Source organism: Palaemon carinicauda, chromosome 7 (genome assembly GCF_036898095.1).
Source record: "Palaemon carinicauda isolate YSFRI2023 chromosome 7, ASM3689809v2, whole genome shotgun sequence".
NCBI lineage: Eukaryota > Metazoa > Arthropoda > Malacostraca > Decapoda > Palaemonidae > Palaemon > Palaemon carinicauda.
This window is the reverse complement of record NC_090731.1, coordinates 173370300-173390102: the sequence shown is the minus strand read 5'-3', so window position 1 is coordinate 173390102 and position 19803 is coordinate 173370300. Positions and strand designations below refer to the sequence as shown.

The 19803-nt window shown below is 35.3% G+C and overlaps 1 protein-coding gene across 1 annotated transcript in view; it reads right to left on the bottom strand.

The window, feature by feature from the left end:
• Positions 1–808: 808 nt before the first annotated feature.
• The window catches only part of LOC137643728 (uncharacterized), a 149364-nt gene continuing 130369 nt past the window's right edge, over positions 809–19803 (bottom strand). The window contains exons 6-7 of the mRNA XM_068376429.1: positions 1996–2227; positions 809–1320 (exon numbers count right to left, since the gene is read on the bottom strand). Of these exons, the coding sequence (XP_068232530.1) occupies positions 1253–1320; positions 1996–2227 (300 nt within the window). The 3' untranslated portion in view covers positions 809–1252. The remainder of the gene's footprint in view (positions 1321–1995; positions 2228–19803) is intronic.

Here is a 19803-nt window from a genome sequence, read left to right as displayed (position 1 = left end):
TATATATATATATATATATATATATATATATATATATATATATATATATATATATATATATATATATATATGTGTGTGTGTGTGTGTGTGTATTTATGTATGTATATATTAGCATTCAATGAATGCTAATATATACAAACATAAATATATATATACACACACACATATATACATATATATATATATATATATATATATATATATATATATATATATATATATATATATATATATGTGTGTGTGTGTGTGTGTGTGTGTATTTATGTATGTATATATTAGCATTCAATTATAATTAGTTAAAAAAATCTATGTCCAAGAAAGCACACACATACACAGTTATATACTGTATATACGCACATAATATGTTTGAGCGGTAGGAGAGCTTATATTATTGGAAAATTATAAATAATATTATGGGTTATGCATTCAGAAATCCATCTGCCACTTAAATTAAAACCTACCAAGAGTGATATTTTCTTCTTCATATTACTTAAATTGAAAACGGCTATAGAGATTTTTGTCATTGACTTAATATAGTGGAAATAAACAAAATTACTGTATGCAAGAAACTGATAAATAATTAAAAGTCAAAGAGAACTAATAGTAGTTTTTCTAAATTGAAATCATATAATAAAACTACTACTACTTATACCATGGTGATTATAATTCTATTATAGCATCATATAAAAAACATACGTTCAATAGATCAATACAATTGAAAAAGAAATTTTCTGAAAAAGACAACCACAAACCGAGACATAATTCGTCTTTTGTTTTGAAGTCTGAGACCGGAGCAAGAAACGTCCGTATCCCATCACTTGGTGCTACACACTGGCCTCGGAACATTTCCCCCAACATAATTAAATACTCGTGTTAGACGATGAAAAAAATATGACTTATTTGCATTCAGCCATTCATTCATTCTACCATTCTAGTATTTATAAAATTATCCCTTAAAGTCGTGGGGTCATCCATTTACAAAATAAGAGAGAGTAAGAAGATTTTTCTGAATGAAAGTACACTTACGCGATGGGATCTGGTGGTTTGCGCCTTCACCGGCTTTAAAAGCAGTCGTAATAATGGCTTTAATTATGAAAAAAATATTAAAAAAAGGAACACATTGGCTCTATATGGTCTCTAATGTTCTATTTTACATGGATGATGACGGTGGAGGATAGAGGATAAATAGGTGGAAGAAGAAGACGAAGATAAAGCTGATGAAGGATTTTGGTCATCTCGCTGTTGGCTATCCTCACGTGACCAGCGAGGTCAAAGCCAGGATTAGTATCAAGGCGGAGGACCCGATGCGAACGTCGCTACCTGTGGGGTGAGATAAACAGTTTTGGGGGAAAGTGATGAAAACTCTTCATTTACTCGTTTTAAGATTTTTATGTCTTATTTTATTTCATGGACTTATGTCCGCATAAGCTTGGTCAGATTTATTTTCCAATGTTTGGTGGTGAATGATTTCGTTATATCACTGGGCGTAATTTTAAATATATATATATATATATATATATATATATATATATATATATATATATATATATATATACACGCACGCATACTTGTATACATGTGGGGTTTTTCAAGACTATATACATATAACTATAATAATACATATGTTCATATATGTGTTTTCCCATGATTGTATATATATATGTATAAATAAATATATATATATATATATATATATATTTATATATATATATATATATATATATATACATTTATATATATACATATATATATATATATATACTGTATATATGTATATATATATATATATATACATATACATATATATATATATATATATATATATATATATATATATATATATACATACATACATACATACATACATACATAAACAGTGTATGTGTGTATGTGTGTGTGTGGAGAGAGGTCTGTGGGTAATTGTATAATACAAAATAACTCCCATACATCTTACAAAGACTCCTACATAAGCTTTAACCAAGCCCAGTCACTTACCTCCTGTAGAGGCCCCTTCTCTAGGCGAACTAGCTATGTAGTTTGAATCGGTGATGAGTACATCTGTAGACTTCCGGTACAAATCCAGTATAGAGGCTGTACAGCGTAGCAGGAGACCCTGGCCCCCTGCGAAGTGGTCCGAGCGTAGCCACATTTGGAGGCCAGACAGGGATGATTTGCGTCCCATGTTGTCACTCTCTCCTGGGAAGACGATCACAGTCTCTCTGGAGGCCTGGAAATAATATATATTACACTGTATTCATTTACGTTCAAATGGTATATAGCTCTTCTAGGAGAAGGACACTCCAAAATCAAACCATTGTCCTCTAGTCTTGGGTAGTGCCGTGGCCTCTGTACCATGGTCTTCCACTGTCTTGGGTTAGAGTTCTCTTGCTTGAGGGTACACTTGGACACACTATTCTATCTAATTTCTCTTATTATTATTATTATTATTATTATTATTATTATTATTATTATTATTATTACTATCCAAGCTACAACCCTAGTTGGAAAAAGCAAGATGCTATAAGCCCAGGGGCTCCAAAGGGGAAAAATAGCCCAGCGAGGAAAGGAAATAAGGAAATAAATGAAGAGAACAAATTAACAATAAATCATTCTAAAATAAGTAACAACGTCAAAATAGACATGCCATATATAAACTATTAACAACATCAAAAACAAATATGTCATAAACAAACTATAAAAAGACTCATGTCCGCCTGGTCAACAAAAAAGCATTTGCTCCAACTTTGAACTTTTGAAGTTCTATTACACTGTATTCATTTACGTTCAAATGGTATACAGCTCTTCTAGGAGAGGGACACTCCAAAATCAAACCATTGTTCTCTAGTCTTGGTGCAGTGCCGTGGCCTCTGTACCATGGTCTTCCACTGTCTTGGGTTAGAGTTCTCTTGCTTGAGGGTACACTTGGGCACACTATTCTATCTAATTTCTCTCCATCTTGTTTTGTTAAAGTTTTTATAGCTTATATAGGAAATATTTATTTTAATGTTGTTACTGTTTTTAAAATATCTTATTTTGCCCTGTGTCCTTTCCTCACTGGGTTATTTTCCCTGTTGGGGCCCCTGGGCTTATAGCATCCTGCTTTTCCAACAAGGGTTGTAACTTAGCAATTAATAATAATTATGATAATAATAATAATAATAATATTGATGATAATATTAATAATAATAATGATAACAACAACAACAACAACAACAACAACAACAACAACAACAATAATAATAATAATAATAATATAATGGGATATATATTTACTTTAAGGGCTGCTTTTCTGGTCATATCATACAGGGGAACGTCCTACAGGACATACAAAATCAGTTTATTGTATACATTCTTAGGTATTTCGTATATTACACAACGTAATGTTTATTGTAAAATTCATATGATCGTAGCAGCTAGGGAACAAGAAATTTTTTAGTTGTTTTAGATTGATAAAAAACGTGAACTCTCAATAATGATTATAACATAATTAAATATAAACAGATATTATTATTATTATTATTATTAATATTATTATTATTATTGGGCTTTGACTGAACTTATAACTAAAAACAGTTTTTAGAAATCAGCAAATTACGTTATTTCAAGAATTTGAGAAATGACATTAAAAAGTATACAGATTAAATACTAAAGAAACTCCTATTACTAAAATTCGTGATTATGTCAAGTGACTCTCAGTTAATTTAATGTAGTTCTGTATATTTAAATAAAGGTGAGTGAATTCTAATTAAATTTTATTAGGGTATAGATCTTTGAAATATATATAAGTTGGCCATTAAATATACGTCTGATTACAAGATGTTTCCGTTTTCTTTCGTATACGAATGCAAAGAAAACGTACAAATTAAACAATCTATGGTATACTGATATAATTACTGTTTTGAAGAGACGAAAACAAATACAAATATCAATTGATGGAAAAATAAGAGAGAGAGAGAGAGAGAGGAGAGAGAGAGAGAGAGAGAGAGAGAGAGACGCACACTTTTAAGATGTCAATATTTAGCTTTATAAAGATATTCTCTCTCTCTCTCTCTCTCTCTCTCTCTCTCTCTCTCTCTATATATATATATATATATATATAAAATATACTGTATATATATATATATATATGTATATATATATATATATATATATATATACTGTATATATAGCCCCTTAAAAAGACTACATACATTCATCTAATGTCTCCATCAGTCTTTTTCTTTAAATTTTGATGTCTCCATTTCTCTTTTATTTGTGCGGCCCTCTCTCTCTCTCTCTCTCTCTCTCTCTCTCTCTCTCTCAATAAATTTAAAGAGAAAACTGTTATGTCAATCCTTTTTCTACGCACAAATAAAATTGTTTTTAAAAATAATTTTGAATATCAACAAAACATAACTAAAAACGCCATTCGAAAAAGGAAATTTCATAATCTATAAGAACCAAATGACACAGATTCATGGAATAGGTTAATGGCTGCTGCTCCCTATATTGCCATTATTGTAAACACATCAACAGATATATCTAACCCAGTAAATATATATTCCACCCAGGCAGCTCTTCATAAAATTGTTAACGACGAAAGCAATTATCGCCAGAACAAATAAAAAAAATTATCTGGAACACTTAAAAGTATTTGAGGAAATAATGGTCAACATGTTAATGGAATTTGTTTAATTTTGGAAGATTACTATTGCTAAGACTACCAAAACATTATCTCCTCTATAAAATAAAGAGCAAAACACACACACACGCACACACATCATCATCACGTCCTAAGCTTATTGACGCAAAGGGCCTCGGTTAGATTTTGCCAGTCGTCTCTATCTTGAACTTTTAATTCGATAGTTCTCCATTCATCATCTCCTACTTCAAGCTTCATAGTTCTCAGCCATGTAAGCCTGGGCCTTCCAACTCTTCTAGTGCCTTGTGGAGCCCAGTTGAACGTTTGGTGAACTAATCTCTCTTGGGGAATGCGAAGAGAATGCCCAAACCATCTCCATCTACCCCTCACTATGATCTCATCCACATATGGCACTCGAGTAATCTCTTATATTTTCGTCTCTAATCTGTCTACCTAGCTTTAATCTATATATTTTCTTGTTTACGTAAAGCAAAACAATAATGTTAATGTCTAGTGATAAACCCGATTATAGTTTGCTCGTGAAATGAAAGTTTTGTTGGAGTCTGTCATACGTGGTAAACAGACCATTATTTTGACAAAAACTTTCCGTAAAAATCTAAAACTACAAGAGGTCTTCTAAAAGTTCGTGCAAAGGGAGAATTAGAAAACAAACTTGAAGTTGTGATGTTTATTTTGCAACACACTGTATGCTCTATTAAGTCAACGAACTTCTGCAAAAGTTGATAGAAGCCTTTAGGTCCATCTGTGTAAAACTAAGGGTCATTGAAAAGTAACTATTTTCCATCAATTGAAGATGTAAGAGCTACTGTACTTTGGCATGGTTCAAATCGCATGACTACCAGTTCTAAACAAATTGGATTTTAAATGTTGGTATCAATGTTTGCAGAAATGTTTTGACCTAAATGGAGCATATGTTGAAAAATCAACATCATAATTTAAAACATTTTCTTTTTAAATTCTCCTTTTTTTTTCCACGAACTCTTTCAATCCTCTCAAGCATTGCTAGAGAGACACTAGTGTTAAGTTTGTCTGGTAAATCGAATATATTTCTCAAATTTATGACAACACAACTACAATTCAAGGTGGAAAACGGCTGCATTTGTTGTTTATATATATATATATATATATATATATAAATATATATATATATATATATACACATATATACACACACACACACATATATATATATATATATACAAATATATATATATATATATATATACATACACACACACACACATATATATATATATATATATATTATACCCACTTTAACAAAACAAGAAGATGAGAAATTAGATAGAATAGTGTGCCCGAGTGTACCCTCAAGTAAGAGAACTCTAACCCAAGAGAGTGGAAGACCATGGTACAGAGGCTATGTCACTATCCAAGACTAGAGAACAATGGTTTGATTTTGGCATGTCCTCCTAGAAGAGCTGCTTACCATAGCTGAAGAGTCTACCCTTACCAAGAGGAAAGTAGCCACTGAATTGTTTGGTAATCTCAGTGTTGTCAGGTGTATGAGGACAGAGGAGAATCTGTAAAGAATATGCCAGACTATGTGTATGTGTAGGCAAAAGGAAAATGAACCGTAACCAAAAAGAAGGATCCAATGTAGTACAGTCTGGCCAGTCAAAGGACCCAATAGCTCTCTAGATGCAGTATCTGATCAACCTACTACCTACTTTCTGCATCTACAGTATAGAGTGTCTGAGCCAACAACACCTCGGCCATAACTCAGGTCTTTCCATCAGAATAAACTTTCAAAGGAAGCCAATGCAAAACTGGAGCATTGCACTAAAGGCCCTGAAATTCGCGCTGGGCAATAGTCGCCCCTCCGCATGATACGACTACAAATGGAATGCACAAATAAAGAATAAGTAACAAAGATAGCTATCAATTCCGGTGATTGGTTGCCTAGTCGGATGCGAAGGGAAACTGAAGAGACCGATAAACAAGATTCGTCCAGGGCATGGAATGGAGATCTGGAAGAGATATTTGATGCAGAAGAAGAAGAAGGAGAGAGAGAGAGAGAGAGAGAGAGAGAGAGAGAGGATATTTGATGCAGAAGAAGAAGAAGAAGAAGAAGAGAGAGAGAGAGAGAGAGAGAGAGAGAGAGAGAGAGGGGGGATACTTGATTTAGAAGAAGATGAAGAAGGAGAGAGAGAGAGAGAGAGAGAGAGAGAGAGAGAGAGATTTGGTTTGGGAATACTATAAGGAAAGGCTTGGTGAACGAATATCAATTATTATAAAATGGAGTTCTTGACATATTGGAGAGAGAGAGAGAGAGAGAGAGAGAGAGAGAGAGAGAGAGAGTATACTGAAATAAAGTTTTCATCCGGCGTGCATACGAAATTGTAAAACTGCAGTAATACAAATGTTTAAATGTCATTCATGAATGGCAGAGGCAAGGACCCAAGCTAGGAACAAGGAGGGCCAGGCAATGGCTGCTGATGACTCAGGAGATAGACCTATAGGCTCCCCTAAACGCCCAATCCTTAGCTTACAAGGATAGTGAGGTTGCAGCGACCAAAGGAACTAACAATTTTGAGCGGGACTGGAACTCCAGTCTGGCGTTCACCAGTCAGGGTCGTTTCCACATTGGCCACCACAATAAAATAAAATAAAATTACAGCTAAAATTACAGACGCGTTAAAGGCAAGGAGGATTCGCTCAGGAAAGACGAAAAAGAGGAAGGCTGCATTAGCTTTAAGGGAAGTGTCTGAGGCTGTGTTGTCAGGCAGACTTTCCTCTGAGCTTCAAAGATGACTCTGGAATCAAGGAAATGGTTTAACATGAATGCTTCACTTCTGGCTTATCAGTTCTGAGGATAAATGTTTCGAAGAATTCTGTCTATTATTATTATTATTATTATTATCATTATTACTTGCTAAGCTACAACCCTAGTTGTTAAAGAAGGATGCTATAAGCCCAACGGGCTCCAACAGGGAAAATAGCCCAGTGAGGAAAGGAAACAAGGAAAATTTAATATTTCAAGAAGTAACAATATTAGAATAAATAGTTCTCAAATAAACTATAAAAACGTAAAAAAAAGAGGAAGAGAAATAAGATAGAATAGTGTGTCTGAGTGAACCCTTAAGCAAGAGAATAAATTGTCTTTGTATTTGGGGTACAGCTGTGTACATACCTCAACTAAAATTTAAAGCTCCAGATAGAATCATAAGGGTCAAGAAAAAATGTAAAAAATTTAAACAAAATCTAAAGAATTATATTGAAAGTTATATTGCATTATTATTATTATTATTATTATTATTATTATTATTATTATTATTAGCTAAGCTACGACCCTAATTTGAAAAGCAGGATGCTATAAGACCATAGAATCCAACAGAGTAAAATAGCCCAGTCAGTAAAGTAAATAAGGAAATAAACGACATGAGAAATTACGAATAACTAAAATAAAATATTCTAAGATCAGTAAAGATATTAAAATATAACTTTCGTATATAAACAATGAAGAGACGTATGTGAGTATGTTCAACATAAAGACATTCACTGCAAGTTTGAACTTCTGAAGTTCCTTAGTTCATAGAAAATGGCTAGGGTTGTGATGTCCTAATTGGTAAATTCTTGCCTGGTGATCGCCAGACTAGGGTTCGAGTTCCGCTCAAACTCATTAGTTCCTTTGGTTGCTGCAACCTCACCATCCTTGTGAGCTGAGGCTGGGGGTTTTCGACGAGCCTATAGGTTTATCTGCTGAGTCTTCCGCAGTTATTGCCTGGCCGTCCCTGGTCGTATCTTGGGTGGGGAGGGGGTTTGGGCGCTGATCATATGTATATATGGTCAGTCTCCAGGGCAATGTCACTTTCCCTAGCCTCTGTCATTCATGGCTTGGGTGCTGATCATATGTATATATGGTCAGTCTCCAGGGCAATGTCACTGTCCCTAGTCTCTGCCATTCATGGCTTGGGCGCTGATCATATGTTTATATGGTCAGTCTCCAGGGCAATGTCAATGTCCCTTGCTTCTGTCATTCATGGCTTGAGCGCTGATCATATGTATATATGGTCAGTCTCCAGAGCAATGTATATGTCCCTTACCTCTGCCATTCATGAGCGGCCTTTAAAACCCTTAAACCTGCAACTGTTTGATCGCCTCGCCTTCCTAAAAGCCAGTTTCATAACGCCACATGGGAGGGAAGTTAAAGGAATATGCTGCTAGCGGTTGGCAATATGTATCGGTGGGCATTTTGGTAAAGATAAAATTTTAGATGTTTGAATAAAAAAGAGAAGTGTAAAAATGTTATAGAAGAAGGAAATTATCAATTGACATTGAAATTATTATCATTCTCAGAGAGTTAAGAGAAGATAATGTTTTAAAGGGGTATTAGAGAGAGAGAGTAATGTTTTAAAGGGGTATGAGAGAGAGAGAGAGAGAGAGAGAGAGAGAGAGAGGACATTCGTGGAGAGAGCGAGAGGACACTAGTGGCATTCATAAGCAAAATAAGGAACATTTCAAAACTCAATACCCAAAATCATTTCTTTACTTCCCTCACCTGACGCTCTCTCTCTCTCTCTCTCTCTCTCTCTCTCTCTCTCTCTCTCTCTCGTAAATATGGAGAAAGGCAGCCGCCAATTCCTTGTAAATGGAAATGGTAACTTTTAATCAATAACCGGTAGATTACAGTGGATTTTTTGACATGATTTCTGAAGGTCATTTATCTGATCCCATTTAGATCTTTAGTTTGCGTGACCTCATACGAATAAATTATTATTATTATTATTATTATTATTATTATTATTATTACTTGCTAAGCTACAACCCTAGTTAGAAAAGCAGGATGCTATAAGCCCCAGGGGCCCCAACAGGGAAAATAGCCCAGTGAGGAAAGGAAACAAGGAAAAATAAAATTTTTTAAGAACAGTAGCAGCATTATTAATAAATATTTCCTATATAAACTATATAAACTTTAACAAAACAAGAGGAAGAGAAATTAGATAGAATATTGTGCCTGAGTGTACCCTAAAGCAGGAGAACTCTAACCCAAGACAGTGGAAGATTATGGCACAGAGGCTATGTTGGAAAGTCAGACTTATAACTCCCATAACCTTTCAGGAGTTTTTCATAGGAATTAACGCTTTTTTAATCATTATTTTGATTTTCTCTTTAGCTGTGGCAAGCAGCTCTTCTAGGAGAAGGACACTCTTTAATCAAACCATTATTCTCTGTTCTATATCTTTCCATATTTCCTTTCCTCACTGGGCTATTTTCCCTGTTGGAGTCCTTAGGCTTATAGCATCTTGCTTTTAAATGTTTAAAGACCACTCATGAATGGCAGAAGCAAGGGACAGTGACACTACCCTATCAAGCAGGACAATGCCCTAGAGACTGACCATATTGCATATGATCAGCGCCCAAGGCCCCTCTCCACCCAAGCTAGGATCAAGGAGGGCCGGGCAATGACTGCAAATGACTCAGCTGATAGATCTATAGGCTCCCCCAAACCTTCCATTCTTAGCTCACATGGATGGTGAGGTTGCAGTGACCAAAAGGAACTAACGAGTTTGAGAGGAACTCGAACCCCAGTCTGGCAATCACCAGGCCAGGACGATACCACCAGGCTACCACTAGGGTTGTAGGTTATATAATAATAATAATAATAATAATAATAATGATAATAATCATAATAATAATACTAATAATAATAACAACAACAACAACAACAACAATAATAATAATAATAATAATAATCTAATACTCTTCGAAAGAAATGTATCAGCTATTTCTCAATTTCTTTACCCAAGTAAAAAAATACAACAACAACAACAACAATAATAATAACAATAATAATAATAATAATAATAATCTAAGACTCTTCGAAGAAGAAATATATCAGCTATTTCTCAATTTCTTTTCCCAAGTAAAAAAAAATATACATATACAAAAATATCTGCTTTCATCGTTCCAAGCATCCTTTTATTCATCTCAAGGGGGCAGCTGAATATGACCAGCGGCAGCTGTAAGATCAAGGCAATTTGTCCACGCACAATATGTTGATCTGCACTTACCAGCGAAGGCTGGGAAGGGAATGTTAGGGACCAGACATGCTATGCCAGCGACGCGTAAACCACAGTTATTGGCACCTGGTGTAGAGAAGGTATGAATTTCATGCCTTTTTTCTATGCTCGCGGAATGAAATGAGAGAGAGAGAGAGAGAGAGAGAGAGAGAGAGAGAGAGAGAGTAGATATTTAAGCAATTTTTCTTTTCAATACTCATGAGGAGTTGAGAGAGAAAGAGAGATAGAGAGAATTCCTTGTATAAATAATTCGATGTTTGAAAGAGAGAGAGAGAGAGAGAGAGAGAGAGAGAGAGAGTAGATATTTAAGCAAATTTTCTTTCCAATACTCATGAGGAGTTGAGAGGAAGAGAGATAGAGAGAATTCCTTGTATAAATAATTCGATGTTTCAAAGAGAGAGAGAGAGAGAGAGAGAGAGAGAGAGAGAGAGAGAGAGAAGATATTTAAGCGATTTTTCTTTTCAATACTCATGAGGAGTTGAGAGGAAGAGAGATAGAGAGAATTCCTTGTATAAATAATTCGATGTTCCAAAGAGAGAGAGAGAGAGAGAGAGAGAGAGAGAGAGAGAGAGAGAGTAGATATTTAAGCAAATTTTCTTTCCAATACTCATGAGGAGTTGAGAGGAAGAGAGATAGAGAGAATTCCTTGTATAAATAATTCGATGTTTCAAAGAGAGAGAGAGAGAGAGAGAGAGAGAGAGAGAGAGAGAGAAGATATTTAAGCGATTTTTCTTTTCAATACTCATGAGGAGTTGAGAGGAAGAGAGATAGAGAGAATTCCTTGTATAAATAATTCGATGTTCCAAAGAGAGAGAGAGAGAGAGAGAGAGAGAGAGAGAGAGAAGATATTTAAGCGATTTTTCTTTCCAATACTCACGAGGAGTTGTGAGAGAAAGAGATAGAGAGAATTCCTTGTATAAATAATTCGATGTTTCAAAGAGAGAGAGAGAGAGAGAGAGAGAGAGAGAGAGAGAGATTCAGTCAAATTTTCTTTTCAGTAAGCATATGGAGGAGAGAGAGAGACAGAGAGAGAGAGAAAGAGAGAGAGAGAGAGAGAGAGAGAGAGAGAGAGAGAGAGAGTAGATATTTAAGCGATTTTTCTTTCCAATACTCATGAGGAGTTGAGAGAAAGAGAGATAGAGAGAATTCCTTGTCTAAATAAATCGATGTTTCAAAGAGAGAGAGAGAGAGAGAGAGAGAGAGAGAGAGAGTAGATATTTAAGCGATTTTTCTTTCCATTACTCATGAGGAGTTGTGAGAGAAAGAGAGATAGAGAGAATTCCTTGTATAAATAATTCGATGTTTCAAAGAGAGAGAGAGAGAGAGAGAGAGAGAGAGAGAGAGAGAGATTCATAGTCTAAACATTTAGCCAATTTTTCTTTTCAATACGCATGTGGTGTGAGAGACAGGGAATTCTTTGTATAAATAATTCGATGTTTCAAAGAGAGAGAGAGAGAGAGAGAGAGAGAGAGAGAGAGAGAGAGATTGTCTAAACATTTTGGCATCCTTCTTTTCAGTAAGTATATGGAGAGAGAGAGAGAGAGAGAGAGAGAGAGAGAGATGCATTGTCTAAACATTTTGGTAACTTCCTTTCAGTAAGTACATGAAGGAGAGAGAGAGAGAGAGAGAGAGAGAGAGAGAGATTCTTTGCCTAAAAATTTTGGTAACTTCATTTCAGTAAGTATATGTTGAGAGAGAGAGAGAGAGAGAGAGAGAGAGAGAGAGATTCATTGTCTAAATATTTTGGCAACTTTTCTTTTCAGTAAGTATATGGAGAGAGAGAGAGAGAGAGAGAGAGAGAGAGAGAGAGAGAGATGCATTGTCTAAGCATTTTGGTAACTTCATTTCAGTAAGTATATTGAGGAGAGAGAGAGAGAGAGAGAGAGAGAGAGCGAGGAGAGAGAGAGAGAGAGAGAGAGAGAAATGCATTGTCTAAACATTTTGGTTACTTCATTTCAGTAAGTATATGAGAGAGAGAGAGAGAGAGAGAGAGAGAGAGAGAAAGAGAGTTTCTTTTACTCTAGCTACGAGCCATAGGTTTGGAAACATCTATTTGAATAAAATAAACCTGTGTTATATAAGGTTATAAGTATTTATCAACGTTACCCTGACCGCCTGTCCCCAACTGCATTCCCACGTGAGGTCCAATTCTATCTGAATAGCCAGGGGGGAGATAAAGGTTAATTGGTTAAAGGCAGATAGTACGATAGGCTAGAAGAGGATGTTGAGAAAAATCGTAAACGATCGGGAAAAACTAGATCACTTTAACCACGCAAGCAAGGACGATTTAAGTTTAATAGTTTAAAGGCGAGCTGCCTTTAAACTCTGAAACTTAAAAGCTTACAACACCAAGAAATTAAGGGAGACAATTAGTGAGGTCAGTGAAATAATGAGAATAATACACACCAACCAGTATCACAGAAACAAATAACTGCATAAGCAGAAGCAACTCTTAAACTCAAAAGCTTACAACACCAAGAAATTAAGGGAGAAAATTAGTGAGGTCAGTGAAATAATGAGAATAATACACACCAACCAGTATCTCAGAAACAAATAACTGCATAAGCAGAAGCAACTCTTAAACTCAAAAGCTTACAACACTAAGAAATTAAGGGAGAAAATTAGTGAGGTCAGTGAAATAATGAGAATAATACACACCAACCAGTATCTCAGAAACAAATAACTGCATAAGCAGAAGCAACTCTTAAACTCAAAAGCTTACAACACTAAGAAATTAAGGGAGAAAATTAGTGAGGTCAGTGAAATAATGAGAATAATACACACCTACCAGTATCACAGAAACAAATAACTGCATAAGCAGAAGCAACTCTTAAACTCAAAAGCTTACAACACTAAGAAATTAAGGGAGGAAATTAGTGAGATCAGTGAAATAATGAGCATAATACACACCAACCAGTATCACAGAAACAAATAACTGCATAAGCAGAAGCAACTCTTAAACTCAAAAGCTTACAACACTAAGAAATTAAGGGAGAAAATGAGTGAGGTCAGTGAAATAATGAGCATAATACACACCAACCAGTATCACAGAAACAAATAACTGCATAAGCAGAAGCAACTCTTAAACTCAAAAGCTTACAACACTAAGAAATTAAGGGAGAAAATAAGTGAGGTCAGTGAAATAATGAGTATAATACACACCAACCAGTATCACAGAAACAAATAACTGCATAAGCAGAAGCAACTCTTAAACTCAAAAGCTTACAACACCAAGAAATTAAGGGAGAAAATAAGTGAGGTCAGTGAAATAATGAGAATAATACACACCAACCAGTATCACAGAAACAAATAACTGCATAAGCAGAAGCAACTCTTAAACTCAAAAGCTTACAACACTAAGAAATTAAGGGAGGAAATTAGTGAGATCAGTGAAATAATGAGCATAATACACACCAACCAGTATCACAGAAACAAATAACTGCATAAGCAGAAGCAACTCTTAAACTCAAAAGCTTACAACACTAAGAAATTAAGGGAGAAAATGAGTGAGGTCAGTGAAATAATGAGCATAATACACACCAACCAGTATCACAGAAACAAATAACTGCATAAGCAGAAGCAACTCTTAAACTCAAAAGCTTACAACACTAAGAAATTAAGGGAGAAAATGAGTGAGGTCAGTGAAATAATGAGCATAATACACACCAACCAGTATCACAGAAACAAATAACTGCATAAGCAGAAGCAACTCTTAAACTCAAAAGCTTACAACACTAAGAAATTAAGGGAGGAAATTAGTGAGGTCAGTGAAATAATGAGTATAATACACACCAACCAGTATCACAGAAACAAATAACTGCATAAGCAGAAGCAACTCTTAAACTCAAAAGCTTACAACACTAAGAAATTAAGGGAGAAAATAAGTGAGGTCAGTGAAATAATGAGTATAATACACACCAACCAGTATCACAGAAACAAATAACTGCATAAGCAGAAGCAACTCTTAAACTCAAAAGCTTACAACACCAAGAAATTAAGGGAGAAAATAAGTGAGGTCAGTGAAATAATGAGAATAATACACACCAACCAGTATCACAGAAACCAATAACTGCATAAGCAGAAGCAACTCTTAAACTCAAAAGCTTACAACACTAAGAAATTAAGGGAGGAAATTAGTGAGGTCAGTGAAATAATGAGAATAATACACACCAACCAGTATCACAGAAACAAATAACTGCATAAGCAGAAGCAACTCTTAAACTCAAAAGCTTACAACACTAAGAAATTAAGGGAGAAAATTAGTGAGGTCAGTGAAATAATGAGAATAATACACACCAACCAGTATCACAGAAACAAATAACTGCATAAGCAGAAGCAACTCTTAAACTCAAAAGCTTACAACACTAAGAAATTAAGGGAGGAAATTAGTGAGATCAGTGAAATAATGAGCATAATACACACCAACCAGTATCACAGAAACAAATAATTGCATAAGCAGAAGCAACTCTTAAACTCAAAAGCTTACAACACTAAGAAATTAAGGGAGAAAATGAGTGAGGTCAGTGAAATAATGAGCATAATACACACCAACCAGTATCACAGAAACAAATAACTGCATAAGCAGAAGCAACTCTTAAACTCAAAAGCTTACAACACTAAGAAATTAAGGGAGAAAATGAGTGAGGTCAGTGAAATAATGAGCATAATACACACCAACCAGTATCACAGAAACAAATAACTGCATAAGCAGAAGCAACTCTTAAACTCAAAAGCTTACAACACTAAGAAATTAAGGGAGGAAAATTAGTGAGGTCAGTGAAATAATGAGTATAATACACACCAACCAGTATCACAGAAACAAATAACTGCATAAGCAGAAGCAACTCTTAAACTCAAAAGCTTACAACACTAAGAAATTAAGGGAGAAAATAAGTGAGGTCAGTGAAATAATGAGTATAATACACACCAACCAGTATCACAGAAACAAATAACTGCATAAGCAGAAGCAACTCTTAAACTCAAAAGCTTACAACACTAAGAAATTAAGGGAGAAAATAAGTGAGGTCAGTGAAATAATGAGAATAATACACACCAACCAGTATCACAGAAACAAATAACTGCATAAGCAGAAGCAACTCTTAAACTCAAAAGCTTACAACACTAAGAAATTAAGGGAGGAAAATTAGTGAGGTCAGTGAAATAATGAGAATAATACACACCAACCAGTATCACAGAAACAAATAACTGCATAAGCAGAAGCAACTCTTAAACTCAAAAGCTTACAACACTAAGAAATTAAGGGAGGAAATTAGTGAGGTCAGTGAAATAATGAGAATAATACACACCAACCAGTATCACAGAAACAAATAACTGCATAAGCAGAAGCAACTCTTAAACTCAAAAGCTTACAACACTAAGAAATTAAGGGAGGAAATTAGTGAGGTCAGTGAAATAATGAGAATAATACACACCAACCAGTATCACAGAAACAAATAACTGCATAAGCAGAAGCAACTCTTAAACTCAAAAGCTTACAACACTAAGAAATTAAGGGAGGAAATTAGTGAGGTCAGTGAAATAATGAGAATAATACACACCAACCAGTATCACAGAAACAAATAACTGCATAAGCAGAAGCAACTCTTAAACTCAAAAGCTTACAACACTAAGAAATTAAGGGAGAAAATAAGTGAGGTCAGTGAAATAATGAGAATAATACACACCAACCAGTATCATAGAAACAAATAACTTGGCATTTGCAGGAGCAAGATTAGTAGCAGAATTGATGGGTATACGAACACCAACATTACCAACAATGGCAGGGGCTAGGGACAGTGACAATCCTAAAACAGCATAAAGAGAGTGAGAAAATTCTGATTGAGAAAGGAGTTAGACAGGGAGACCAAAGAAGAGGATGTTAACAAAACAAAATGGAAAAAATCGTAAACAATCAGGAAAAACTAGATAATTTTAACCACGCTAGCAAAGTTGATTTAGGTTTAAAAGTTTAAAGGCAACTCATAAATAGCAAGGGCAAGGGACAATGACAATCCTAAAATTGCATAAAAATAGTGAGGTAATTCTAATTGAGAAAGGAGTTAAACAGGGAGACCCAATCTCACTAAAATTATTCACAGCATGCCTAGAAGTTTTTAAAATTTTAGATTGAGAAAATATGAATTAATACCATAACTAGTAGGGCAATGCCCCAGAGACTGACCATATATATACATATGATCAGAGCTCAAGAACCCTCTCCACCCAAGCTATGACCAAGGACGGACAGGCAATGGCTGCTAATGACTCAGTAGGTAGACCTATAGGCTCCCCCAAAGCCCCTATCCTTAGCTCACAAAGATGGTGAGGTTGCAGACGTTACAAAAGACTACCGAGCTTGAAAGGGACTCGAACCCCATAAATCATAAAAATACGTTAATCCCAAATTCGACACTTAACACGAACTATAAAAAAAAAAGTCCATTTCTTTTAGCGAGTCATATTTGCACCGACTCGCAACGGTGCCCTTTTAGCTCGGAAAAGTTTCCTGGTCGCTGATTGGTTAGAATTATCTTGTCCAACCAATCAGCGATCAGGAATATTCTAACCAATCAGCGATCAGGAAACTTTTCCGAGCTAAAAGGGCACCGCTGCGAGTCGGTGCAAATATGACTCGCTAAAAGAAATGGACTACAGTATCATACGCAACTTTAACACCAACGGGAAACCAATTTGAAAAACGGCGAAAAGCAATGGGAAAATGGCTCTGCTTTTGGCTCATGGACAGAAAACTAATGGAATATTTACCACGATGGAAAATGTCATATGAACATCACCGAAAACGGCTCTTTTTCTCATTTGCCTTTGTTTGATGAATAACAGAATGTCATTGGGCCCGTAATGTTTTGGAGAATATTTTAGCGTGTATTGTGAGCATCGTTTTTTTATATATTAATTTTATGGTTGTCAATTACGTAATATTTCAAAGTATCGATGTTATTATTATTATTATTATTCACAGTCATCACTATCTTCTCCTACGGGTATTGGCGCAAAAGGCCTCGGTTAGATTTCGCCAGTCGTCTCTATCTTGAGCTTTTAATTCAATACTTCTCCATTCATCTACTTTTATATATATATATATATATATATATATATAATGATAAATTTTGCACATTTAGACGTGTTTTTTTCCTATTCAAATAAGCCATATATTTTTATACATTAATGTCTGGATTCTCTTAACGACCTCGGGATTTCGTCTGGGGCTCTGATCACGAGGTCGTTAAGAGAATCCAGACATTAATGTATCAAAAATATATGGCTTATTTGAAAATATATATATATATATATACCAACACAACAAAAACAACAACAACAACAACAACAATAACAAATGCAGCAGTTTTTAGTCCACTGTAGGACAAAGGCCTCAGACATGTCCTTATATATGTATGGGGTTTAGACAGTTTTCATCACCACGATGTCTAGATCGAATTAATGTAAGTGGGAGATTTTCGTGTGATAATTCAAAGCTAACCAACCTAGTATAGGTGGTCATGACTAGTACACCTTTGCTGATCATGGCGATACGCAAACTCTATCACCACGTTAAAGTACCCATTAAGTTATCTTTTTTTTTATTGCTATTTTCTACTTAACGGTTTAAACGAAATGATTTAATTCTTGCTAATGAATTAAGTAAAGCAAATGATTGGTTTAATCACCAATCACTAATCACTTCATTATATTGCCCCTATTTAAAAGCTTAATGGTAGCTCATGAATGGCAGAGGCAAGGGACAGTACATTATTATTATTATTAAATGCTAAGCTACAACCCTAGTTGAAAAAGCAGGATGCTATAAGCCCAGGGGCCCCAACAGGGAAAATAGCCCAGTGAGGAAAGGAAATAAGGAAAATTAAAATATTTTAAGAATATTAACAACATTAAAATAAATATTCCCTATATAAACTATAAAAACTTTAACAAAATGAGAGGTAGAGAAACTAGATAGAACAGTGTGCCCGAGTGTACCCTCAAGCAAGAGAACTCTAACCCAAGACAGTGGAAGACCATGGTACAGAGGCCATGGCACTACCCAAGACTAGAGAACAATGGTTTGATTTTGGAGTGTCCTTCTCCTAGAAGAGCTGCTTACCATAGCTGAAGAGCCTCTTCTACCCTTAACAAGAGGAAAGAAGCCACTGAACAATTACAATGCAGTAGTTAACCCCTTGGGTGAAGAAGAATTATAGAGACTGACCATATACACATATGATCAGCGCCCAAGGCTCATCTCCATCCAGCTAGGACCAGGGAGGGCCAGGCAATGGCTGCTGATGACACAGCAGGTAGACCTATAGACTCGCTAACATTCCATCCATAACTCGCAAGGATAGTATTGTTGCAAACACTACAAGAAACTATCCAGCATGAGCAGATTTCGAACTCCCATCCAATAGATTGCCAGGCAGGGACGTTTCCAATAGGCCACCAGCAGATATAGTAATGAATTCCCCTTCCTACTTCCGCCAACGAAGTTGGAAGGAGGTTATGTTTTACCCCTTGTTTGTGTGTTTGTTTGTGAATCGTAAAGTAATGAAACTAATTGGGAGTAACTGTTATGTAAACAGCTGGAAATGATTAATCTTTGGAAGGTCAAGGTCAAAGGTCAAGGTCACGGTCAAGCCAAATGTTCAATTCACATAATCCGCCATAAGTTTGAACATCGTTGTCAAACACACACACACATACACACACACGCACACACGCACGCACACTTAACTTGGTTCATATTTGAGTGTATGAAAATCCACGTCAATTAATACATGTTAAGGTCAAAGGTCAAGGTTACGTTCGAGCAAAATGTCCAATTTATGTAATCGGCCATAAGTTTGAACATCATTGTCACGGAGACTTCGAACTTGGTTCATATTTGAGTATATGAAAATCCACGGCAATTAATACACGTTAAGGTCAAAGGTCAAGGTCACGGTCAAGCAAAATGTCCAATTCACGTAATCAGCCATATGTTTGGACATCATTGTCACAGATACTTCATATTTGGGTTACATTTTAGTATATGAAAATACACGCCAACTAATAAATGTTAAGGTCAAAGGTCACGGTCGGGGTCAAGGAAAATATCTAATTCATTCA